At 42.6% G+C, this 27,941-nt stretch overlaps 1 protein-coding gene across 1 annotated transcript in view; it reads right to left on the bottom strand.

Annotated features, from left to right (window-relative positions):
• LOC117055240 (guanine nucleotide-binding protein G(q) subunit alpha) overlaps positions 1-27,941 on the bottom strand; it is a 97,567-nt gene that overhangs the window by 15,362 nt on the left and 54,264 nt on the right. Inside the window, exons 3-4 of the mRNA XM_033164684.1 lie at positions 14,057-14,211; positions 1,850-1,978 (exon numbers count right to left, since the gene is read on the bottom strand). Of these exons, the coding sequence (XP_033020575.1) occupies positions 1,850-1,978; positions 14,057-14,211 (284 nt within the window). The remainder of the gene's footprint in view (positions 1-1,849; positions 1,979-14,056; positions 14,212-27,941) is intronic.

Genomic DNA, 27,941 nt, shown 5'->3' with positions numbered 1-27,941 from the left:
TCTGTTCTTGCAATATGAAAGCTCAATTTACTATTGTGTGAGAATGCAGCCTATATTTTACATTAAAGGTAAAGGTAAAGGACCCCTGACAATTAAGTCCAGTCACGAATGACTCTGGGGTTGCGGTGCTCATCTCGCTTTACTGGCCAAGGGAGCTGATATTTGTCCGCAGACAGCTCCCAGGTCATGTGGCCAGCTTGACTAAGCCACTTCTGGCAAACCAGAGCAGCGCACGGAAACGCCATTTATATCCCGCTGGAGCGGTACCTATTTATCTACTTGCACTTTGACGTGCTTTCAAACTGCTAGGTTGGCAGGAGCGGGGACTGAACAATGGGAGCTCACCCCATCACAGGGATTCAAACCACCGACCTTCTGATTGGCAAGTGGTTTAGACCACAGTGCCACCCACGTCCCATATTTTACATTAGTTTGTAACAAAATAGTATGTATAGTATGAAATACCCTTTTTTTTTCAAGAGAAAGCTAGCATTCAAACACATTACTGTATATAATTATATGGGGGGATCTAAAGCAGAAAAATGAATAATGGATGGGACATACTGCACAGATCTGACAAATTCCTAAACACATTTAAGAAGAAATCTAACAAAAAGTTATAATGTTTAGAATGCATAATGCACCCAAATCTGGACTTCAGCTTTTGTTGAGAGGCACTGGTGCCCCAGATATCACTGAGCAGGAGCTCTATTCACTACTTTTAGCTCAAGTAAAAAAGTTTCTGCACAAGTTGTTATAAACACATTATAGCTAATTATAATTGGCATTTTAAAAGATTGAAAATGAAACTTTCTGTTTGATATGGTAAACAGTCTGCTCCTTTAAAACCGATTATGATAATGTTCTGAAATCTTTTAAACATGCACAGCTAATGTCAGCATAACAAGATTGTAAAACACATAAAATGTGGAGATTTCTATTCACTAACAAGTTATTATTTTTAAAGTTTGTTTTTAAAAAAACTAAAGATGAGGCAGAATTTGTAGTGAGGATTTTATACCAGCAACTGCTTAGTGGATGCAATATATTTACCGTATTTTTCGGTCCATTAGGTGCTCTGGACCACAAGACGCACCTGTGTTTTAAAGGGGAAAAACCAGGAAAAACCTCCCTGCCGCCCACCGATCCCAAAAGCCAGCATCGCAGCTGCCTCCCCCCCACCTCCCGCTGAACACGGCGGGGGATGGGTGGAGGCAGCGGGAAGCGAAGGGGATGTTGCTGGATCGTGCCAGCACCTCCGTTCGCCCAAAGAAGCACAGATGTTGCTGGATCGTGCCCAGCACCTCCATTCGCCAAAAGAAGCTTCTTTCAGCGAATGGAGGTACTGGCACGATCCAGCAACATCGCCGCTGCCTCCTCCCACCTCCCGCCGAAGGCAGCGGGGGATGGGGGGAGGCAGCGGGAGCAAAGCCTTCACTCCATAAGGCGCATAGGGATTTTCACTTCCTTTTTAGGAGGGAAAAAGTGCGCCTTATAGAGCGTAAAATACGGTATATAAATTTGTAGATGCAGGGACACTACTTTTCATTTTTAAAAATGGGTGCTTATATTTAAATTGTACATTAAATTGTATGTATGTTGTACATACGTTAATGCAAGTAAATCTCTTCTCTACCCCACATGTAAAACAAGAGGTGGTGAAGATTGCAGGTTGACAATAGTTTCCTTGAATGTGTATCCAAATGTAAATTGTTGTCACCATTTTTTAAAACGGAAAGGGAAGAAATTCTTCAAAATTTATATTTTCTCACAGTTGATTATACATGCTTAAAAAACCCCCAAAATGAATGTATCAAGTAATAACAATTTTAAAAGCCATTTTCTTTACCTGAAAATGACACTTTGCAAGTCAAATGGGTATTCAATGATTCCTGTAGTTGGAACTCGGACTCTAAGCACATCTTGTTGGGTAGGTAGATAGCCAGAATCTGCTATACGGTCCATATCATTAAGATAACTATAGGCAGGAAAGAAACAACAGCAAAAAAATATAGTGAAACTCTAGTCCTTTTGAAGAAAGGCACAGTATGAATTTAAAGGACAAAGAAATTTTTGAGTGCATGTGGTAAAGTTGTAACAAAGTGTACTGGAATGGAATTAATTCTTGAATAACTGTAGAAGAAACAAGCATTTTGACACCAAGAGCTACCAATTTTGTGTATTATGGCTTTGTTAGTTTTAATCAGTTGTGGCTGAAAATCACCACAATTCCAAGAATGTTCAAAATCTCAGGGAAGGTAATTGAAAAATGGAATTAACCTGTCATGGAAAATACCAGCTCTCGCCATGTGGAGGGGTATTTGAACAAAAGATGCTCCATGTGAAACAGGCATAGCAGGATTAGCCTTCCAGGGCAGTAAATCAGAATTTGGACAGGGGACTTGACTGCAATCTATGGATAGGGAGATAATCTTGTGTTGCAATCACTCTTTTCCCTTACTACACAAAGGTTTGATCTGCTACGTTTTAATAGGTGCATAAGTAGGAGTGAATTAAGAAACAATATTCAGCCATCTTCCTTTGAAAATGATCTTAAAAAAAACAGAACTTAAATTTAAAAGCACCATAATTACTCTGCCCCCCCCCCCGATCCAGACAAAATGAAAGCCTTTCAGAAGAAACTGATGAAAAGAAGAGGATACTCCAACTATTAAATTCCCCCCAAATGAACCGGCCATAATTTACAAAACTCAAAACTCAAAAGGACACACTAAATTACTCAGGGTAGAGGGTGAGAGTATACAGGTGTGTAACTCCAGTAATGTATAGCTTGGCATTTTCTAAATAAATTTTCTAAATAAAAAAAGAAGAAGCAAGAAATATCATCTTCCCATTTTTACAAATAAAAATAGAACACTCTGATGATCAATTATGGAACCATTTTTCCCTCCCTAAATTTTGAGCCAACTAAAAATATGAAGATAACAGATAGCTTGTTGTATAACAATATTTACTGCCCTTCCAAAATTACTTCCCCCTGACAGCTAGAGTAATTCAAAACAACAGCAACAAAAGAAATGCATGGAATAAATTTGTAAACACACATTTTGGGGATGGCTGACCACCCCTTTAGTGTCCCTAATCAAGTTTGCAAAAAATACCATGGCTGGAAGATTAAGCAACATTCTTTGTTACCCAGACAGAGAGTCTAAAACAAATTTCCTCGAAAACGTTTAATCCTATATATCCTGCTGGTACAAGGGCATGGTGAGGGTCAGAGAGCCAGAGGCCCTGGGCGTATATTTTTGAAGGGGCATGAGGGGACACAACCAGCCCCCCCCGACAGGCTCCCTCCCTCACCATGCTGTGCCCAGACTGGGCCTTCAGGGCTGGAGCAGCGGTGGCACCTCCTTCTCCTTATGGCCAGTGAAGGGACACCCACCCTGGCACTGTCCGAGAGGGAGGAAGGGGAAGTGTGCCACTGCCGCCGCCCACCAAGGAGAGGCAAAAGGCTATGGCAGCCACCTCCTCCTTTGCCACAGTCCTCAGGTCTGCCCTTTTCATGGGACGGTTTTGAGCCTCTTTTCCCCTCCTCTTGCCTCACTCACCACCGGCTCAAATTGCCACAGCTTGCTCAGTAGTGAGAGCTTGGGCTGGCACCCCCCCCCCAAGGTGCCTGGGCACTGAGAACCCATGCTATGCCCCTTCTGCCTGCAATTCAGGAACCCCTTTGCTATCATCCTCTTTGACTCTACAGTATAAAATGTGATTCGTGCTCTGTCTACAATTGAATTCTTGTGTGTCTCACAAGAATATTGTGTTATTCTTTTAGCTGATGACCACATCAAAGTTTAATACAATGGAACCTTGGTTGTCGAACGCTTCAGAAGCTGAACAATTCGGAACCCAAACGCCGACAACCCGGAAGTGAATGCTTCCATTTTCAAACATACCTCGGAAGCTGAATGGCTTCTGAGGCACGTTTCTCAATTTTCTCCATTCACTTTGCCGACAGCCCTTTGATCCTCAGTTGTCGAACGTTTCGGAAGTCGAACGGTCTTCCGGAACGGATTACGTTCGACAACTGAGGTTTCACTGTATAAGGCTTAAAGGTTAGTTTTTTTCCCTATGTTCCAGTCACTTAGTTAATGCAGGTTCAAGGAACCTTTTCCAGTCCAAAGGCTGGCCAACCTTCTGGGGGTGCGTGCTGGTAGGGCCTGGGGCAAAAGGTAGGTGGAGAAATGTCCCTCAGCCTCTGTATAGTAGCCTACATTACTTCCATGCTAAAGTCAGATGTTTCTACACATATGCACGTTGTCTTTTCATCCAGGCAAGCAAGAGGCATTACTACAATGCAAAAGCACATTCCAGCCAGGCAAGAGTACAGTGGTACCTCTGGTTATGAACTTAATTCATTCTGGAGGTCTGTTCTTAACCTGAAACTGTTCTTAACCTGAGGTACCACTTTAGCTAATGGGGCCTCCAGCTGACGCCGTGCCTGTTCTTATCTTGGGGCAAAGTTCTTAACCCAAGGTACTACTTCCGGGCTAGCAGAGGCTGTAACCCGAAGTGTTTGTAACCCAAGGTGTTTGTAACCTGAGGTACCACTGTATTAAAAGAGGCCAGAGAGAAGGGTGTGGAAAGAAGAGAGGGGCTGGTCTAGTGAAAATTAGGTAAATTTGGGCCCTGAGTCTGAGCTTCCCAACACCTGAGATAGTGGCTGAAAACTTGAATGCTACTATGCAAGGCTACACATGTTTACTTGGAAGTAAGGCCCATGGATTCAATGGGACTTGCTCCTATGTAAATGAGTAACGGATTAAAGCCTTCAACAAATTTTAGAACCTAATAATGCAATCCCATACATGTTTACACACAATCCTACTTGCTTTCCTGGGAGTGTGCAGACCGACTCAACAGTTTGATGAGATGAGGTACACAGACATGTACACAAAAGATTAGGGTGTTATGATGCAGTCCACAATTGATTTTGGTACATAAGCATTTGGATATGGACGGCAAACATACATCACTAGACATGAACAGCTTGGCCTGCAAAGAAAGTATTTTGGGTTAGGAAACAACTGAAAACTGCCTGCCCAGGAAGACAGTATGTCTTAAGCCCCTTAGATGCTGCCAGTCTATGCCCCTCGCCTTTTTGCATTGCAACCCCTGGGAAGCAGGCCCTCCACTTCAGAAACTCTTGATGTGACTCACTATGTTCACAGGTTCACATTCCTTTCCTGCATTTCACATCAACCTGTCTTGACTAATCAGAAGTTTTCATACAAGATCAAAGACAGGTTAGCAAGGCCTAATGAGGGGCTACTGCACTATGAGGAAGAAATAACAGTATCTGACTTGCTTTGGGGGTTACATTCATGTTTCATTTCTACAGCAATGCCAGGTACATATTTCTCATATTGGTGAGTCTACCATGAAAAGGCAGGTGTAGAACCCACCACATAATTCGGCACCCTGAAAAATAACAGCTTGCATTCTGATTTTTCACTCTTACCGGGGGGGGGGGGGGAGAGAGAGAGAGAGAGAGAGAGAGAGAGAGAGAGAGAGAGAACACCAGAAGATGAAAACCAAGAACCAAACCAGATTTTCCACTGGTCAGATGGGTTAGTGCTAGTGGATCCATAACCAAATAGCTCCTCCCACCTGACCCACTCCTCTATAACAGAATTCTTGTTCTGTAAAAAGCAAACATGAGGGTACTCTGACTGATTTTTTCTTTATGAAGGAATATCTAAGGGTACTGCGTGTGTGGTTTTTCCTCATAGGAGGCTACGTTTTGAAGACCTTCTTGCTTTTATCATCTTTATACCCAACCTTTCTATCAAGAAACGGAGGACGTTATATGGCAGCTGACCCCATTTTGTCCACACACAACTCTTGTGCGGCACACTGAGATGACTGAAGGTGACCACAGTTGAGTGGTGATTTAGGGTTTCTCCACACTTAACGTTTATAGTGGTAGAGTTGCCATTTGACACGACATTTTGAAGAGTGAGTTTGTAGTTGTGATTGTGTGGTCTGAACCTTTGGTCACATGTCACTCTTATTAGAGATTGCTGGGTTTTCCTTTCCACACGAATGGTGGGGTGCTGTGCTCAAATTCTGTGGCTTTGATTACAAACTCTCATGTTCCTCCAGCCAGTAAACGCAGGAGTTATAAGCATGCACAAGAGGACAGCTCTCCTCCACACAGAAACCTGGAAGATGATTGAACACAGGCCACACAAATGAAAATATTAAAGATCCATTCCAGATCTTTCCAAAAAGTTCTTTTTTATTGTGGCAAAGAAGATAATGTTTTTAAGCACATTATTTTAGAATACAAGCTGATTAATAACATTGTGTGGCAGCATGCTAAAAAAATCCCCTATTAGTGCACTTGATATGCATAAATCTGGTTTGGAATATTTGTTTTCACAGATTGTACAAACCTGCTTAATTCTTAAAAGCAGGTTTTAGAATATATGAACCTATGATAATTTCTCATCTGAACAAGAGCCGTCACATGGCAATGTGAGAGTCTCACCTTACCTAAGTATTATCATAACTTCTCTGTTAGGAAAGTAGCAAGCTACGTATGTATCCCGTATGTGTATATATTCAATTGTCTTAAACTGATCAATATATTGTCTTAAACTGATCAATAACGTATTTGTGCCTGTTGAAAGTCATTCAAGTCAGGAAAGCTCACATAATTATTTTTGGAAAAAACACTATAAGACACCACTATCCTCTGTCTCTCTGCTGTTGAACTAGTTATTAATCAATTGTATTATCTCAGAACAATTGGAATCTATCCAGCTATGCTATAAGGCTGCCCAGACAAAGTGAATTCTGTCAAGAATGTAAAAAAGATGCTAACTGCCCTACCAAATTCTGTTTCTTCCCCGTATGCAAAGAAGAGAAGAGATGGACTCTCCCACAGTGGCAATGTGCGCAACCAAATGGGGTGATTTGCACTATGGGGGAGAAGTGGAGATCAGCCTATTTAAGCCCCCTCCACCCCATACTCTCCCGTCTTCTCATTGAGGCTTCCACTCCCCACCCTCCAGCCTTTTGCAGTATGGGCTCTGCTAGTTGCTTTCACTGAAGTGACCGAGTAGGAATTTTTTGGGTGACACTAATTGGCCCATGTCACATCTTTTTTGCCTACTTCACACTGTTGAGTGTTGTCTGTGTGACTGGAGTGGCGTTTTGTTTGAATCTGGCTAATTGGCATTTGTTCCGGGTGGGTGAGTGGATTTTGGAAAATATCTGACAGAGTGGTGCTTGGGCCTGTCTGGCGCATTGGGGTGAACGATGACCAATGGGGTCATAGTGTGCATGTCAGGTTCATATACCCAAGAACTATGCAGTGAGGGGGAAGGAATATCATTAGACCTTTATGTGGGATCACAGTGTGCAGCTGGCAGCTGGATCAGGAGATGGGGAAGTTGAAATCTTCCCATAAATCTACCTCACCACCCAGATCTCATTGGTTTTGGCTACTTTTGGTTGAATTAATCTAATTGCCAAACTCTATAGTTGTTATATTTTAATAAATATAACTTGCTGCACATCTTTCTTGTCTCGAGTCTTCTTGAGTATGTTGGCAATTCCTTATTGTCAGGCAGCCTTTGAATCTCCTCTTTGAAATTTACATTTCTTTCCCACCTCTCCAAAGGACTGTAATGTAATATTATCTAGACTCTCTATGAAATTGTTATCTGTCTGATAACTGTGACCAATATTCCCATCTCCTAAACTACACTGCAAATCCATGCTATACTAGGATTCTGTAGATGCATCAGAAAGTGTTATGGCCAATTGCTTGTTATACACATATTACCTTGGTAATGCACCTCAGGCCTATCTCTATGGCAACCCAGCAGAATTGCCTTAGCAGCCCGTTAATATTATTTTTATAAGATGAATTACAACTACTGTATAATTAACTTGCAAAATATGGCCTGTACTAGACATATATTAAGATTTGTAAAAATGTGTGTGTACATGTGCTCCATTTTTTCTTGGTTAAATAGTTAACTGAATGTATCTATCAAAATATAAAAAGCCAGTGACTGAAATAGCCTTCCAGCAACATCCATGTGTGTTTTTGTGTGTGTGTGGAGGGAGGGAGGGGGAGGGAGGGAGGGAGAGGCGGGGGGGGGGGAGAGAGAGAGAGAGAGAGAGAGAGAAAAATGTGTGCCGCACAGCTTTCAAAGGTGCCTGAATTATTCTAAGTCTAATGAGAATTTCCAGGAAAAACATTAGAGAGCATTACTGCAAGTATAAATTATGCAAACGAAGAGTGTCAGTTCTTAACCACAACAGTCAATGAGATTTCTTGTCTCAAAGCTGAAGGTCATGACTTTTGAGTAAGTCTCCTTTAGTGCTACACCCAAACATAAATTTCAGCATTCACAAAGGATTAAAAATCTTATTACAGGCTTTGTAGCATGCGTATAGGTTCCAGAGAACCCTAGGGTTCCTTGTAAGCCTACCCTTGAAAGCCTCCCTCCAAGATAATGTAGTACAGCTTACCCATCACAACCAAACTTCATCTGCAACATGCAGGGAAGAACAGACTACGTTCAAGAATGTACCAGTACTTCCAAGTAATAAAGGCAAGGGTGAGGCCAAACTGGCCTGGTCAGTGCCTTGGGTGAACAGAATGTGCTAAGAGAAACACATGGGGAACCAGATGTTATTGGACTACAACTTCCATCAACACCAAGCACTGCCAATGGTCATAGACAAGGAAGATGTAGCCCATTAGCATCTACTGTACAAGTCCATCAGTTTGCCATCCTTGTCCCGGCCCATACCTCAAGAATCCTCTGGAATGTGCTGGGATTCCATAGCTGACACAAAAGATTTCCTCATACACAAGCTGATATAAAATGGGTTCTGTGAATGTAGATAGTTAGCAACAATGGCTTCCATGTGCATTTTATGTGGCCTACACTACAAAAATGTTCCTAACCTCGGTTCAACTGGAACTCTGCAAATGTACAGGGGCTGTGTGTCTCTTTTGGCTTTGATCTGAACAATGAGCACAGCATCAATACAAGGAATCAGAGGGAGTAAGTGCAGTTCATGTGGTATCCGCCCATCACAGGAAGCACCAGTGGTTTCTACCAAAGACCTCACCATAGTAGATGTGATACAGTGGTACCTCGGATTACAGACGCTTCAGGTTACAGATTCCGCTAAGCCAGAAATAGTACCTCGGGTTAAGAACTTTGCTTCAGGATGAGAACAGAAATCGTGCAGCGGCAGTAAAAAAGGGGTAAAGTAAAGTCCGGTGGGAAAATGACATTGTGACAGCTCATTATAATGTACCCAGACACCTTTTGTTAGAGCCGGTTTCCCCACTTGTTCAGGTTTCTAGTCCTTCAGGAGGCTGCTCTATGTCAAGCTTTCCCAAGATGTTTCAAGTCCTTGGATCACGGCAGGCACTAGATTTCTTCAGTATAGACTGGTTCCTTTCTTGCCTTTCTTTCCTGTTCACCTGTGCCTAAGTAATGCTTTCTTTGGGATTAGTCAGGACCCTTGTAGGAAGTGCAAGCCAGTGGTATCCTGAAGAGGGGAGTAGACCCCTCTTCTATTTTAAAGCATATTAAAGCCCTTCTCTGTGTACCGCCTCTGTGAGGGGATGGGTGGTCACATGAGAACAGTCCTTCTCAGTGGTTGCCCATTTGTGGAATGCTTCAATCAGGGAGGCACGCTGGTGCCATCACTATCTGTTTTTAGGCACTAGTCAAAAACAATTTTATTTTTTTCATTATGTTTTAAGTTTCAACATATTTAACAAATACAGTCAAAACAGTTTTCTCTTTCCTCTTATTTTTGTCGACTTCCCACCCCTTTTCCCATGGAGTTGTTTCTCTGCTTCTGCTGAACCCTATTTTCTATCTATCAAATCATAACCACGGTATTATGATCTAATTACTTCTGATGCTCATAGCTCAAGTCCTGCTAGCAAGTTCATCATACTACAGTATAGTCTTTCTTTAAATAGTCCAAAAAAGGCATCTATTCTTCCAAACAACACTCATCATTAGATTCTCTTAATTTTGCTTTAAGTTTTGCTAGTTCTGCATAGTCCATTATCTTACTTAACCATTGCTCTTTCGTTGGAACTTCTTCCTTCCATTTCTGTGCATATAGAATCCCAGCTGTTGTTGTTACATACATAAACAACTTTAGCATTTTGGGGGGGATTTCTACCCCTATAATCCCTAACAAGTCAAAAACATTTTTATTCACGAAAGCTTTGGGGCTTTCATCTGGAGGCTAAAGTATATTTGCGGCCTCTTCTTCTGCTCATCTTTTTAGCAGAACTTGAGTTACATCTGCCCTTTTTAGGTATGTTACAGCTGAACATTTTTGGTTGCTTTTTATTCTTGAGTCACTTTTGTGGCCGAAGGGAGCCTGCATGGTCCACAGCAGGAAGCAGACAGAGATTAATCTGACACCCCCCCCCAGTACCCTAATAGGGCACATTCTGCGACATATTAGTGCAAGCAGTTTCTAAATACACTGTGCCAAAGATTTCACTTTAAATTGCCACTGCTGGCGCTGAGGGCTCCCTGCCATGGCTGCCAGGACTTCAAAGAGACCCCTACAGCCATGTGTCAGCTGGCTTTGCAGATGGGGCTCCTTCCTGCCTGTCCGTTCTGGAAGGAGAGGGTGGGGCGTGGGATGGGGAAGAGCTGGGGGAACGGAAGGCGAGCCTCTCTGTGGGAGGCTGCAGAAATCCCCCTCAATTGTAGGCTTTGGTCTCCTTGAGGAACACTCTGAGGAGAGCTCAGTGTGCTTCAAAACCTGTGGCTTTAGGGCCCTTTGACATCATTCAGCTGAACAGCAGGCCTGACATGAGAGCCATGAAGCAGCACTTCCACTTTCCCACCCTCAAAGGCAGCCTGGTGACTCGCACACAGCAGCATCTCGCTTGGAGTTGGGCAGGGAATCTGCAGGCAGTGGCGAAGCTGCATGCTCTGACACCGGGGGTGGAAAGCAGGCAGGGGTGTGGCTGGCACGCATCCTGGGAGTGTGGCACGCATCCTGGGAGTGTGGCACGCATCCTGGGGGCGTGCCGTGCCACCTGTGAAGGCGTGGTGCCTGGGGTGTGTGTCTGGGGGGGGCAGCCGTGATGGTACCCCCCTCCCAGAAGGTGCAGGGGGAGTATGCTCCCACCGCCCCCCTTTCCTCCGCCAGTGTCTGCAGGGCGTGGTTCTATTTTACTCACTTGCAGCCGCCCAAATGACTCTGTATTTCCACTGAGCACCCAAGAAAAGTGCAAAATTCCTTTGGCAATAACTACAGTATGGCAAAACAAAAGATTTCTGATTCTTTTGTAGGCAGCAGCATTAAAACAGACAATCAGAATCGCTTGCTTGTGACTACTATTGATGAATTAATGATGGTCAAGATGAATGGTCTGATATTTGTAAAAATTATTTATTTAAATGACTTATGATTGTAATGGCTGAGACTCATTTATGTTTGTGGTGTCTTATTAACATTTGCCTTTAAAAATGTGATATTAACAATGTGTCACTTCTGGGAATTAGGTATTAGTTCATGCATTTCAGAAATAATAAATAGGAAGTGCAACTGAACTGCACTCTTTCTCGAGCTGAGTATTATGTAATGTAGGGCACAAGGCCTCTGAAACCTCACCCACCTGTCAGTTGGGTGTCTTCAGCTGATGGGTGTGGGGAACAGATCCCTGAAGAAAGCAGGATTCATCTCCCTACACACCAGCTGATGTGTTCCCAAGAACACAAGAACACAAGTTAAGATTTTTAATAGGCGAGTTCCTAGCTATCAATCATCTGGTGTGATAACGATGCCATGTGACTGACAGGTAGGTTCCCTGTCCATGTGCTACATTAGGATCTTGTCTAGGAGCCAAAAATACCCTCCACCCCCATGATGTAAAGCAAGGAGCATGAAGAAGAGGAAAAGCTGTCTTGATGTTGCATTAGTCCAAAGTAGTAAGTGTAGATTAGATCCAGATGGCGTTAGCAGGACTTGACTGGATGGGTCTTTGCTAGGTGATATACATGTCTCTGCTCACACCTAGGATTTTTGGACAAAGAAGCAATGGCTGATCCCCATCAGAATTTACAGTGGAACCTCATGTTATGTACCGTCCCCCCTTACAAATGCTTCGGGTTACGAGCTCTGCTAACCCAGAAGTAGGTGCCCCTTGTTGCAAACTTTGCCCCAGGATGCGAATGGATGTTGCGCGTCAGTGGTGCGGCAGCAGCAGGAGGCACCGTTAGAGAAAGCGTGCCTCATGTTAAGAACGGTTTCGGGTTACAAACGGACCTCCAGAGCGAATTAAGTTCATAACAGGAGGTAACACTGCACTTAGATCTTTTCCTATTGAAGATTACCGCTTCCTTTGCTACTCTGTTCTGAATCAGAAACGATGGTAAATCTATGTATGCATAAAACTTTGAATAGGAAAGCCGCTAAAAATTTGCACCACACTGAGATAGTCTTTTTTAACACTCAGTAATCAGGTAGTTTAAATGGCTTTATAAAATTATACAGTTTTTACCACATTTGTCACAACAATGATGCAAGCTGATGTTATATAATTGTAAGTTAAAATAGGTACATCATTTGACTACAACACATTGCCTAGAAAATCTAATTAGGGTGTGGGAGGACATGCTCCAATCCATCATTTCTGGTCATTTTCAACACTGCAGATTCTATGTCTGCAGATTCTACTACATCAAAGATGAGATCATTCTGATGCACAACTTTGACCATGCAGCAAAGACCGAGGGGAGAAACTGCTGTGGTTTATATTCAGCAATTATTTAGCTGAAGCAATGCCACCTTGAGTTTTCCATACAAGTAAGTGAAAACAGTGACAGAATTTTACAGTGTATTCCCATCTCTTAAGAGAAACACTGCCATTTTGGGCTCCGAAATAGGGTTCTTCTTGTCCTATTTGGGATTCTTGGGGACAAGGGAGGAGTTTCAATCCGAGCTGGGAGTAGTTTAGTTCAACCCTATGAAACTTATTCATAGGCATGCATAGGATTTCACGCCTAAATATACGAAATTATATTGTTTCCTTACTGTGTTTTGCATTGTATTAGATGTAAAGTTGTACCTTGGATCCCGAAACCTTGTGACTCGAATGTTTTGGATCCTGAAAGCTGCAAATCCGGAAGTGAGTGTTCCGGTTTGTGAATGTTCTTTGGAAGCCAAACGTTCCGACACGGTTTCTATGGCTTCTGATTGAGTGCATGAAGCTCCTGCAGCCAATCGGAAGCAGCACCTTGGTTGTCGAATGTTTTCGGAAGTCGAACAGACTTCCAGAACAGATTCCATTCAACAAACAAGGTATGACTGTATATTGGAAACATGAGGTCAGACAAATTTTATTTTATCCCCTTCCCTCCCACCTCACTAACATATTAAGATTTTTCATCATCCATAACAACTAAAATGAACAATAGAATTATCAACTACATTTAGAATAAACACTTGAACACAATTTGAAAAACAGAAATATATGGTCTTTGGGGAGCTTAAAAGTACCAGGATCAAAAAATGCTTCTAGTGATTAAATTATTTTAAATTTAATTTTAGTCTTCACATTTTATTTTTGAGAATTCAGTCTTTCGATTTCAATGAGATTATGATGGAATATTAGTACAAGATAGGCAAAGATAGATCTGGTAATGAAAGGGTGAGTAGGTATGGGGAAGATGTTTATGTGTGGCAGCTGGGCAAGGAAACTAATTATCAAGTAATATTATTATAGTCAAAAGCACTCCAGAAAAGCGGGAGGCATGCCTACCTTGGCTACAACAAGGTGAAAATTCAAGGAATTACTAATTACATGGTAAGGAATGCTCTATATAAGGTGTGGACCAGATATCAACAATTACTAGAACCAAAAACGCCATGGTGGCTGTCCCTGCTAGATAGAAAGGACGTTTGGACAACTAAGATTCCCAGTGACTGGACACCTCAAATAATTCTCAAAAAACAGCTGCCCATGAGATATGTCTAAAGCATTACTATCCAAAACATTTTTTTTGTTTATACTTACTATTTAGTAGAATCTGACAATTGATACTCTCGCCGCCTGTCATAGCATTCTTGGATTCCAGGGTCATTCCATAAATACCTTATTGCATCTACATAAGGGTTCTCAAATGAGCACACTTTCTCTATGTCAATGTCTCGAACTAGCTGTGCATTAGCCTATAATAATAAAAACAAAATCTAATTACATTTAAGTGCATTAGTCACATTGAACAAAATATTAGGTTACTTACACACACACACACACGTAAAAGCATACAGAACATTTGGAAATGTCATTTCCTAGACATGCGGTCAGGCTTTCCCCCCCTAAAATATGTGGTAAGGTTTTTTTTTGTTTGTTTGTTTTAAAAGCACTTTCTGGAAGGTAAAAAGGGTAAAGGTAAAGGACCCCTGGAAGGTTAAGTGCAGTCGAATTTGACACTCATCATAAGGCAATGACAGCACTCAGGATATTGAGATGCGAGTGTCAGCCACAAGAGGAAGTAGAATAGAAAAGAAGTGATTGTTGGCTGACCATCAGAGTAATTTGCACAGAGCAAAGGTGTGTGGACATTCTAACTAGGTGGAAGTTGGGGTACAAGCTATACTCAATACTTGCTTGTAGGGAACTGTCTGGAACTGACAACAGAAACACCAACAGAAACTTATTTTCATAATGTGGAAAATCCCCTTGTTTGCTTAGCTACCAGACATTGCTAAACAAACAATTCACAGGCTCAAATTTTAATTTTCAGTTCCTGTTTGAAGTAGCCAAAGAAACAGCATAGTTTCAAGCTAAGGAAGTTATCTTTTCTTTAAGCAAGCAGACTGCATTACTGAAAAACCTTTTCAGTAAGCAGGTCTACCAGGTGTTAAAACTTAGGTCAGAAATGGGGGAGCTGGGGGAATCAGCAGTTACACGTGAAGTCTAATGAATGTCTACTAAAGGCAAAGTTACAGGTAGGTAGCTGTGTTGGTCTGCCTTTAGTAGAAACAAAATAAAAAAATTCCTTCCAGTAGCACCTTAGAGACCAACTAAGTTTGTTCTTGGTATGGTGTAGCTGAAGAAGTGTGCATGCACAAGAAAGCTCATACCAATAACAAACTTAGTTGGTCTCTAAGGTGCTACTGGAAGGAATTTTTTTATTTTGTTTCTACTAAAGGCAAAAACATTTAACCAAAAGATTGCAAAACATCTTGCAATTACAGCCAAATAGCACCATGCCTTGTGCTTATATAACACTAGCTTTGTGCAACCGGCCTCCAATAGTTATATTCATTGATGCTATATGGAAATATAATCCTCATATTTGTATGTATGTGAGAAGTGTGGTTATGTAAACCAATTTTAACCTTCTTTTCGTGTTTTTCTTTTTCTTTTTCCTTGTTTTCTTTTTCTTCTTTTTTTATTTGTATTGATGAGACTGTAAATATTTTTAATGTGTGTAAATAAAACCAATAAAGATTACATAAAAAAGGAAATATAATCCTCACCCTGCATCACTATAAAATAAGGGGAAGTTACTGGTGCAAGAATTAAACAGTTCGTTCCTATGTGTAGCTATTAGTTACATTAGAACCAGCTAGTACTGATCTTCATCATTACAGTAGGAGTAACACAATCAAAGTGGCTCACATGACTAGAAATATTGATGCACTATTTGGGACAAACAGCTCAACCCCTTATTCTGCAGTGTAATTTGAATACAGTAGTACCTCGGGTTACGGACCCGATCCGTTCTGGGGTGCCGTTTGCACCCTGAAAAGTCCGTAACCTGAGCGGCACTTCTGTGCATGCGCGAAAGAGCGCTTCTGCACATGCACGAATTGCACAGAACGCTCCTGCGCATGTGCAAACAGCGCAGAACGATTTTGCACATGCTCGCCCGGCGAAACCCGGAAGTAAACACTTCTGGGTTTGCCGAGTTCGTAAACCAAAAAAACGCAACCCAAAGTGACTGTAACCCGAGGTATGACTGTACATGCCTAACAATATGCACACACTGGAGAAAGGAATGGCAATAAGTATGGAACTTGAGACACCTTTTTTAATCCGTCACCTTTTGCTGTTCAATCACAAGATGCACAATACAAGTTACTATGATTTTCTGTATTTATTTCAATGTACCTTTTCCTAACTGTAATTAAACTGTTTTATGGTAGAATTTGATCATTAGCCAAATAGCTAATTAGCTACTATCATGAGTAGTTAATATCACAGCAAGCATATACTGTATTGCTGTACATTAATAATGAACACAGTGTCAGTCAGAAAATGCACTTTCCCCTGAAAAGTACACAGACTAATTTATTCAAATATTGCCAAGGATCATTAGTGAAATCTGCAACACACAAAAAAGGCGACTGCTTAAAAGAGAAATGTCAATAAATGCACAATAAAATATCCTTGGCAGTTGTTCTCTTTTTTAAAAAGGAATGTTATAAACATTACGTCCGATTGTGATGCATATAACAAAAATGGGCATACTATAGGCAATACACTGTATCCCATTTGTAAACGGGTTGCATTCTGGGTCACTGCATGCTTGTGTGAAATTGCATGCAACCATAACATCTATCGAAAAAGCCTGCAAACACCCCATTCATGCCCCACCCCACCCCTTTCTGGGATGTTTTTTGTAATTTTGGGGGTCACTTCTGGGTTCAGTACAATGTGCACATGCGTGGTTACGCAAATATTGGATGGACCTAAAACGGCTGCTGCCTGTATATCCATCAGTATCTTTCCACAATATCTGCAAACAGATCTTAAGAACTGGAGACTTGTTAATGCACTCACTGTAATATTAAATGATATCAGCAAATGCTCAACACGGAGGAATATTTCTAGTAAGATCTAGCTGTTACAATTGTAGATCAAAGATCTGCAGCAGATGAAATCTACAATTCTGCAGTTGTGAAATGAAAGACAGACTAAACATTCAAGTGAGAACAGAACAGATACAGAGCCAGCCATAGCAAGAAAATGCTGGTAAGTTCCTCACTATGGGAAGCCATGTTTCCCAGTAATTAAACATTTGACGTTATAAAAATGATGGCACATCCATTTTTGTAAGCCACAGGAATGGAAGTTAAGTCCTTTATTTTAATCAAAGGTCTCTTGTGAACATAGGAATCAGTTCATTTGTACAGTGCTTGTCTTCAATGTTTGGCAGCGATTCTCCAAAGTTCCAGACGGGAGTCTTTCCTACTCATACCTGAGATGCCAAAGACTGAACCTGGGACCTTTCGCACGCAACACATGGGCTTTCCTACTGAGCTGCTGCGCACTTGTTGCATGATGCCAGACATTAGTTAAATACAAAAATTCCAGGACTTAACAGCATTATCAGCAACTGAAATGCAGAGTCTGTCAAGAGGGTATGGAATAAAGCTAAGAGGTGCACTAGAGGGAGGAAATATGTCAGATCGGTAGTAAGAATATAAAATAGTCACAATAGCCAACATAAAGGACAAAATATATGATCTGGACTACAACTTGCATTAACTTCCCAAGCTGGCTGGGGCGAATGGAAGCTGAAGCCCAACCAGGTTGGGGAAGGCTCTTGGAGAGCAAAGACGGACAATTTATCAACACAAGTAATTTGTTGTGGGTGAAAAGTCTGCCATCCCTTGTGAAGTATCAGTTATTTATCCCACATTTGGTTGTATTTAAACACTTGTTGGCTTCAAAGTCTGGCTAGCTTAAAACTGGACATGCTTGCTAATTTTTTTGCATGTACCGGTACCTTTCAGTGAAGCTGTTAGCTCAACCAGCAGAAGTGTTAATTTAATTATTTCTTAAAACAATTACAGTATAGTTGAAAGTCATAGGCTCTGTTCCTCCATCATCCTCTCCTGAGGGTGCCCACAGAAAACGAAATCCCAAACATAGATAGATAGATAGATAGATAGATAGATAGATAGGCATGAAGATAAAGGTTAAAAAAGGACAAGACACTAGGGCCAGAAAACCCTCCACCACAGGGCGGTGACGGTTAAAGCAAAAGATCAAGGAACTTCACAAAGCAACAGCAACCCACTTTCCTAAGCCTTGCTCTCCGCAGAGCACAGCACCAGCTCCATCTCTCACACAGCAGCTTCTTTCCACTCCAGTGCTAAAGGACAGCTTGTCCCTCAACTCCGAGCAACCATTTGTAAGCAAGTCTTGAAAAGCCTGAAGAAAAAGCAGGGCAGTCCAACACAGACACAGGCAGCCCGATCTTATTCAGGCCAAGGCATAATGAAATCCAACGGGAGATGTTAAGTAACAGTTGCAGAAAGACAGCACTGCAAGCCTGCGAAAACATAAAGCCAACTTTCAACTCCCACCAGGCAGCCTCCCTTTTTCGGAAGCCTTACATAAGCAGAACTTGAGTATAGCACCCACATAGTCCCTCCACAGCATAAATCACAGTTCTTAAGTTTGTTGCTTAACCAGACTTGCCACTGTCGGGAGAAAGGGTTCATGTCAATTAACATTTATATCAAATTTATCATACTTTTTTTAAAAAATGCATTGGGTTATACAGGTAATGCATTACACCAGCACAGGCTTTTATTTTCTCCTGAAAACTGTTTGAAAACTTTTTAAAAAAACAGTGTGTAGATCTTATCTATTTCTAATGTTGGTTACAGTTACATAGGCACGATGGTGAGAACCTGTGACCTGCCAGATGTTGTTGGGCAACAACTCCCATCAGCCCCAGCCAGCATAAAAATAAGATAAAAAAAATACCTCATTTAAAAACTGTTTAAAATATCTAAAAACAATTAAACATAATAAAACATTTAAAGCAAACTTAAGAACAGATGTAACCAAATCAAGTGTCTGGATTATGCCCAGTATAGTGGTAGTGTTTCTCCTAAAATAAGACACCGTCTTATATTTTTTTCCCCTCAACAAAACACAGTATGGCTTATTTTCCGGGGATGTCTTATTTTCGGGGAACAGCTTATATTTCGCAAATGCATAGAAATCCTGCTATGGCTTATTTTATGGCTATGTCTTATTTTAGGAGAAACATGGTACTTCCAGTTATGAACTTAATTCGTTCCAGAGGCTCTTCTTAACCCAAAACCGTTCTTAACATAAGGCGCACTTTTGCTAATGGGGCCTCCTGCTGCTGCCGCCGCCGCATAACTTCCTCTCGCATCCCGGGACAAAGTTTGCTACCAGGAGCATCTACTTCCAGGATAGCGGAGCTTGTTACCTGAAGTGTTCATAAGGAGGACGGTACATAACCCGAGGTTCCACTGTGAAACAAAAAAAAGTTTTCAGCGGGCACCTAAAAGAGTAAAGTGATGGTGGCTGCCTGATGTCAACAGGCAGGGAGTCCCAAAGCACAGGGGCTGACCGAAATTTCATCTTGCAGTTATTATTAAGTTCTAGATTAAGTTATAGTCTGCCATCTAGTTCTGTATTTAAGTAACTGAAACACCAAAGAACAGTATATACACTTGAAATTTTACGATATAAAGGAAAATGTTTATCTAATTACAAATAGCAGTAAATTTTTGAGATTTAATTTTTTAGTGTATTAGTAAAAGTTTATCAAATAATAATGGGGTTTTTTTTTTGTAAAATTGAATTCGTAATAAAAACTCATTGTTGTAAAGAGTGAACTTTTTGCCAGTGTGCATTATATTCGACAGCAAATCCTTTTTTGTTGTTGTTGTTTCAAGGTTTTGACAATTGAGGTGCGCATTAGACTCGACGGCACATTAGACTTGAGTAAATACGGTAATACATACTGTACTTGGGAGAAAAATCAGTGAGTGTTACACTGCATAGGATCAGGTGAAGTGGCCAATCTTTCAACTGGAATTAGCTGAAGTAGTGTTGGGACACAATTTTGCTTTGTGAGAGACAGAAAGCATAAACACACACTTGTAGAAAGAAAGCACACTCGCAGAAGTGCCTGGCAGTACTGGATTAGTGAACCACAGCCCTCAGAAAAGTGAATCAATTCTAAATGTGACAAGATGAGTAAACAGACTGAAATATAATCCATCCAATCCAAATAACTTTATCGGACTAGCAACTGGCCATGACGAATCTAAATAGAATTTAAATCTAAATAAAAAATAAATACAAACAAAAGTGGTGTCGCACCACAAATAATAGTCTCTATTTAGATCTCTGCATCTCCCTTACAATTCACTGCTATATTGTCCAGGGTCTTCTTTTTGGCTGCCAAAAAGGGCATTTTATGAGTCACTGAAGCGTTTACATTACTAAGAAGCCATAGGACCTCCTCTGCCAGGGAGAGACATTTTTCCTGTACAGATGGTAAGGTGAGAAATCACCTCCTGGGTGGGCAATATAGTTAAATACCGTAATGCAAGATGTCTTCCACCTGCAGATGCCCACATATACAGAGTCTGTCTAGGATGCTGAACACAGCCCAGTAAAAGTGAATCTTAGCGAGCCAGAGATTCGACAGGTAACTGGCTCTAAAATGGACCATTTTTAGAAGGGGGAACCAAGCAGAGCATTTAGAGGATTTAATCGCTTGCAGATCATGTAGCAATTCCATCCAGTGGCACCAATCACTTAGTTGGTGTCTGTCTGTGGATGTAATCTCCTCTACCTTATGGAAATAATAAGAGTTCAAGTAATGTTGGGTGTTAGATTCCACCACTGGCTGTTCTCCAATTCCAGGGCTGGCAAGCGCTTGCAAGGCATGGAGGAGAAGTCTTTTCAGGTAATTAAATCTGGTGTAATTAGCTCTTGCAGTTAACGTTGACCATCCAGCTTCCATGCGTAAGAGTACGGCTGCTGTTCCCATGGGTAGGGAAAACAGTCAAAATTGGTTTTTCACCATTTCTAACCCTTTGATAGCATTCTCATCCTTGTCGCAGATTTCAACTCCATAAAGCATGTGAGGGATTGCTTTACTGCCAAATATTTTCAGCGTGGGCTCAAACTGTTTTCTACCCTTTGTGAAGTAAAACTTCATCAGAGCCCCGATCACTCTCTGCACTCTGGTTTTCACCACCTTGATGTGCCAACGTTTCATTAAAAAGGACGCCAAGATATTTGAAAACATGGGTTTGCTCTAAATCATGGTGCTCAAGGATCCGTTTACATTGGGGGCTACATTTTCAGAAGACCATGATTTGGAGTGGTTAACCAGGAGGTCTTCTTGTTTACAATATGAACTGAGAGCCTCCAGGAGGTTTTTAAGGCCCAGGCGGGAAAGAGAAACAAGGACTATATCGTCCGCATACAGCAGGCAGAACACCTTCCTGTTTCTAAGTACCGAAGAGGGAAAGTGAGCTTGGGCTAAATGCGGGACTATGTCGTTGATGTAAAAGTTGTAAAGGGTGGGGGCTAAAATGCAGCCTTGTTTTACACCACTAGCTGACTTGAAAGATTGAGACAAGCAGTCATTTAGGCCCACTATGACTCTCGTGTCAGTATCGCTGTACAGCTCTAAAATCAACAGGAGTCATCTATGTTCTTTATTGGTGAGTTGAGCAAACCAGGAAGATTTGGCTTCATATTATATCCAAACCAGGGACCATGGCTTGTTTTTTCATAACGAAGCACAATTAGCAAGCCAACAACAAATCATGGTTTCAGGTTGGCTAGTTATTGTGGCTTCTTAGAGAGAAACAAACCACAAACCCTGGTTTAGACATAATGCAAAGCTAAGGCTTCTTGGTTTATTTTATTCTGCTCACGGCACAGAAGAGCAGTAGTAGTTAGGAAACATGCACCAGGGCACTGCCTGTATTCCTAAACCATGATTAGTCTAGGTTACTGTGATGTGCAAATAAAGCCAGAATATTGGATATGGTACAAGCTAGCATCCAATTGCACCACACCACCAGCAGTACCGGTATATATAACATCACCCAGTAGACCAGAATTCAGACCATAGAAGCCAACTCCTAGGGGCTGAGGTCCCTTCGTTGTCATCATCCCAATAAAATATTTGAGGGGGGCAGCCCCCCCCCCAAGTTGATGGATATTACCATTCAAATGGTGTACATGAACCATGTCATGTGATTGATTATGCAGGGTGGGGCTTATCTGCACCACCAATATTTTATTCAAGTTGGCATCCCTGATTCAGACTATGGGATGTGCAGCATAGGGTTGTATCTCTCAGGCCTTATCTCATGCACAAGGGTAAGTTCTTTTGTGGGGAACTTTTTTGAAAGGGTGCTTTGCACAAAAAGTGAGCGACCTGAACTTAAGCACACTGCGAACACTTCCGTTCCAAGTATCTTGCCAACACCCCATTGCATCCTAGTTCTAAGTATTGGGACTGCATGGGCAGAGCATCCAAGCAGAATAAACAAGGGAAGAGGAAACATATTCTGCATGTGTTAAGTGCCACAACTGTCTCCCATGTACTCCATTCCTCTGTTTTGCGTGAATAGTGTGTCTTGCTTAAAATGGATTATTGAAACACATCCCTTCCTCACAAAACCAGTAGTCTCTCCTAGACAGGGAAAGCACTCAAACGCACACACAAAAACACACACATAAGCTCTCTGTTGGCAAAGGCCACGTGCTCCACTCCAAGCACTGCCAAATCTGGTCAAGCACTCATAAATTTGGCACTCCAGGCCTTTCCCCTGACCCCACGCCTCACTGACCCTGCTCCACACACCCCTTTGGCTTTTGCCTGGCTGGAATGTGATCTTGAACTGGGATAAAGCCTCCTGCCTGCATGGAGAATGTGTGTGCATTTCTATGGTTGAAATAGAAATGGTTGCCTACTGTATACAAAGGTAAGAGTCACACCCATTGCTCTACTTTCTTATCCCTCTGGCCCTGCCTGCTACGGGAATGTGGCCTCCAGTATGTCGTCCAGCACCCTCAAACTGAAAAACGCTTCCTCCTCCCTGCCTACAGATATGTTGCTCCAATCAATACAAACCACTTTGAGGTTTTGTTTTTTTAACAATCAAGCAGTGTATAAATCACATGAAATGAATATATAAAGCCTGAAAATTAGTTCACACTTTTGGCAACTAAATGTGGCAGAATTTCAAACAGGAATATTCCTTCTTGGGCTCAAAGAGTAATCTCCTCTCCCTGATATGTTATCCTTCCTGCAATTATTGTTGGTAATTAATTTCCCCACAAAAAGTAGGTTACTGCTTATCCAATATTATTAATAGACATACTTCCATGTCTTATAAAGATTTTGAGATACACTAAAGAAAGGAATCTACATCATCATGTATTTTTAAAATGAAAGGAGTTTTTTTGTAATATATTTACTGCCTTTTGTAAAGATTTCTATAGGATCTTAAAGAGTATTACATTAAAAATATCATAGCTGTAATGAGTGTTTAGCTAGGTAAAGAAAGCCCAGAGTTTGGTGTAAGTGGAAGAAATTTAAAAGGGATCCGCGTTGCTAGGCGCCAGGATATGTTTCCGTGGACAAGGTGCTAGTCCTGGGATCTGGGCAATTAGCAGAGCAATCCAAACCTGCAGAGGGTCTGGTCATGCAGCTCTGAAGACCAACTTCTTGCAGACTACTCTTTCTTTTCTTCTCTGTAACAAAAACTTCCAGCATAGAAAGTCTCAAATGCAGGTGCTTAACTTAAAACTCAAGGCAATGTAGGGGGGAAAGTTGCTGATGCAAAAGTACTGCATCTCTTTGGCTTCCTATGGAACAATCATTGGCCGAACATTCCCTGTCAGACAACTAAAATTGCTCAGCAATCTGTACATGCCCCTGAAGGAGGATATTCTGTGTGGGGAAGAATTTTAGCAGCATCAAGCAGCAAACAAAACTGCAGTGAATTGCTGTTAAAAGTGATTTCCTCACCCTCTGGTTCACCCCTTTTGAGGGTTATACACAATATATTGTACTGCTTTCAGTGGCTTGATTTCTAAATGGGGAGATGTTGAGACATAAACTTGTCTAAATGCTACACCATCTGATTTGAACTCCCAGTCTGCCAATGGCAGTACATGTGTGATGATTTTGGTGAAATGGGGCCAATAAGGAATGAGTTTATATCTTGCCATGAGAACGTAGGATAGCGTTTGGCATTATAAGAAGAAGAAGAGTTTGGATTTGATATCCCGCTTTATCACTACCCGGAGGAGTCTCAAAGCGGCTCACATTCTCCTTTCCCTTCCTCCCCCACAACAAACACTCTGTGAGGTGAATGAGGCTGAGAGACTTCAGAGAAGTGTGACTAGCCCAAGGTCACCAAGCAGCTGCATGTGGAGGAGCGGGGAATCGAACCCGGTTCACCAGATTACGAGTCTACCGCTCTTAACCACTACACCACACTACATAGGACTAATGCCAGTAAAGCTCTCTCCAATGTCAGAGACAAGGAGGCAAAAGAGCAGCTTAGCTTCAGGGTTCGGAATCAGCAGGGCACCAGTTGCATTTCGTACTTAAAGAGTCTCCATTTGCGAGCACCTCAAAAAGTCTGGGTGCCATTTTTTTTGCACCTGGCTAACACTCAACAATTACTGAAATGTATGTGCTTCGAAGCCGTGAAGTATATATTAATGAAAGACTTGTGTTTAAGGAGTTTAACAATAAAAAGTAGAGTGTTTTGAAAACTGAAGTATGGTACCAAAATTTTTATTGTAAATGCCAAATTAAACATGTATTAACAATTCCTGTTAAAAATGCAATATGAACAATGTGTCACTTATGTGAATTGTGTATTAGTTCATGCTTATCAAAATGATAAATAAAAAGTGTTGTCGCGTCGCCCCCCAATGGCGACTAGACAGTCTGTTTTAGCACCCACAACCCTGGTCCTACGAGCCATTTGGCTCCTAGTTTTTCTATCCCAGTTTCTAACACTGCTTTGCTTTATAATTCCAGTACAAATGTTAATTACATGGTGACATTGGTGACTGTTAGAAGCTTCATGACTACTTTACCATAATGCAAATATTCAAATTCTTAGAAAAGAAAGGAAGGAAGGAAGGAAGGAAGGAAGGAAGGAAGGGGAGAGAGATGAGAAAGAAAGGAGACAAGTCTCAATTCTGTTAGGGAAACGTTGCAATATTCTGAAGAACAAAAAAGACAACACATTTGCTGGTGCCTGGGGTGGGGGGAGCGGGAGATGCCAGGTTAGCGGGGAGGAATGCAGCAAAAATTTTGCATACAAAAAAAATGGGGGGGGGGGAGAGAGACAGATATCTTCCCCTCTTTGGGGTGTGTGCAGGGCAGTTGGGGGGCGACGGAAGGCATACAAAATATTTTTTTTTTAAGCCAAGTAAAAGCAATGAAGCAAAATGGCGAGTTTTTATGTAGGAGGAGGAGAAAGAGAGAAGGAAGGAAGGAAGGAAGGAAGGAAGGAAGGAAGGAAGGAAGGAAGACTTGCACACACTGCCGCCGTCCCCCACCCCACAGTGCTTTCGCCCAGTGGCATAGCGTGCATTGCCAGCACCCGGGGCAAGTATTTTGCGCTTCAACACGTTGACTATACTTTTGTCACACCCTATACCCTACACGCAATGATTCCCCATTCCTAGATCCTCCTACCCCCTAACTCTAGAATGGCTATGAACAGGCAGCAGTTATGTAGGAGGGTGCCACTCTGCACATGTTCAGAGGCATCAACTTTCACCACCCTCTTCTATTGAAAATGGTAGAATTTAGCAGTTTAAGTAGTAGGACTCAGCTTGTTATGAGCAGTACTCTTCAGATAAAACAAATTACTAAATATAACAGCCAGCCTCTGCAAATCATTTTGTCATTCCAGTAGTCCTAATGGTCACTAGCAATTTGATGGACTAGCCCCTTGAGTACCTCTCTTCTGCTCTGGCAGAGTGTGAGGAGGAGCAACAGGGCAGGGAGGCATGCCTGTTGCGTCCTCCTCAGCCATTCTGGCAACCCCGTACAGTATCGCAAAGCGGCACACAGGCTTTGTGATGCTGACTCCCCCTTTGCCACGCAATCCCCCCACATCCCCAGCAGCAGCCCAGCCACCCTCTTTCTCTCCCCACCTCACTTGCCAGCCAGCTCTCTCTTTCTCCGAGCCTCCGACATCCGGCACTCTGGGCAGCGCATGTGTGCTTCTCCCCCCCCCACCCCAAAACAGACATTTTGGCAATTATAAAAAAAATCCCCCTAGATGGTGATTTCACCCTTGAAGTCTCAGACATGTCCGGGGGGAAACGGACTTATGGCAACCCTACATTAGGGACACCTATATAAGCCACTTTCCATTTCCTAGTATTTGAAAGAGAAATTGAAGGGGAGGGGAGATTTCATAGCTCAGTGTGGATTGGACTGTGTGGGATAATGATAAAAACAGCTATCTTAATTTATTCTTGAGCTACTTAATTCCTCTGTGAGAAGCTGAATGTGCTAGTTCTGCAGACCCTGCCCTGGTACAACCATACAAGGAGGGCTTGCAGTCTGAATTTAGCCAAGTCACATAAAACAGCACGGTTGACAGCATTACAAATCTGGAGGAACAACATTCTTCATGTGTGTCAACGGGAACTGGTTTGAGGCGTGTGCTCTTCACAATGCTGGAGGAATGTATACATGTATTTTTAATAATTTAAATCCACTGTGTGTGATAGAAGTTCTTCAGCTGTTCCTTGCATTACATTCAAAGAAGGTGAGAAGAGGAAAAGGGGAGGGTTCCTATTTTCAGTTCCTGCAGTCAAGGCTGTGTTGGATAACTTGTTTAAAACACTACCTTTTTGTTTCCTTACAAAGAATAGAGCTCATCTAGATTCTAGGAGACCTTACATAAAAAGAGAACAAGGGTGTTGGGAGGTGTAGAGAAAAGAAAAGAAAAAACACTGACCCCAATCGAGCTGCACATGCAATAGCACTGACAAAACAACAGCAATTGCAGCAATCAGCTATTTGGTGGGACACACATACAGAAACATGCTTCCAAGCACATACAGGCTGCTAACTTCTTGTCCCTTAAGTAGTAGCAGTTGCCAGGACAATGTCCTGTTCGCTTCTGCACAGTTCCTTCCTTATTTCAGATATCGTGACATATCAGTATATCACAGTGTTTAGCTGGTGATACATCACTAAAACCAGATGTCGCCCAGCCCCATCTGCAACCAAGCACAGAAAAGTGAAAGTGAAAATGCACTTCTATCATTCTCATTTGCAAATTCCAGCTCACTTATTTCCTTCACTGCAGCTCTAGTGTAGTTAAAGAAAAGCAGTGCAGCCGTAGCCTCCCTCCCTAGTGACATTACTGCAAGATCCCAAAGCATGTAGTCAAATCACTAAAATTAATGGTACCTATGGGGAGCTTGAGGTGTTAGGGGAAGGTTAGCATCTCTGGTGGGGGACACAGCATGCTCCTTCTGGGGTAGATAATCCACCTTTGGTTCCCACCCTGCACTCAGCTCTCCCCTGTGGATCCTAGAGGTTGTCAGCATGCGACAGCGGCCACAACTCAGGAAATGGTTTTGACTGACTGGCAGCCGCTGGCAGGGCCGTCTTAGAGGGATCAGCCGCTGTGGTGCAGCGATCCCTCGGCGCCCCTGGCCTGCTGCCTCTTCGCCCGCCTCCCTCCCGCGCTGGCCGCCCCTCGGGAGGGGGGGGTGGGCGAGCGGGGGATGAGGGGCGTGGCGTTGGAGCGGGCGCTCGCGCGCCGGCAGGCAAGGGATGAGGGGTGGGCGGGCCGGCTGCAAGCCGGCCGCCCTCGCCTCCCGGAGCCCCAGCTGGAGTGCTGGAAGGGCGCGCAAAGCCCCGCGCCGCTCCAGCGCTCCAGCTGGGGCTCCGGGAGGCGAGGGCGGCCGGCTTGCAGCCCGCCTGCCGGCGTGCGAGTGCCCGCCCACCCGCCCGTGGGGGTGGGGGCGAGTTGGGGAGGGGGAGCTCAGTATGCCGGCGGGCTCGCGGGGGCGCCCCTGGGGGGCCCGGCGCCCTGGTGCACCGCGCCACCAGCCCCTATGGATGAGACGGCCCTGGCCGCTGTCT

Source organism: Lacerta agilis, chromosome 11, assembly GCF_009819535.1.
Source record: "Lacerta agilis isolate rLacAgi1 chromosome 11, rLacAgi1.pri, whole genome shotgun sequence".
Lineage (NCBI taxonomy): Eukaryota > Metazoa > Chordata > Lepidosauria > Squamata > Lacertidae > Lacerta > Lacerta agilis.
This window is presented reverse-complemented; position numbering and strand designations above follow the sequence as displayed.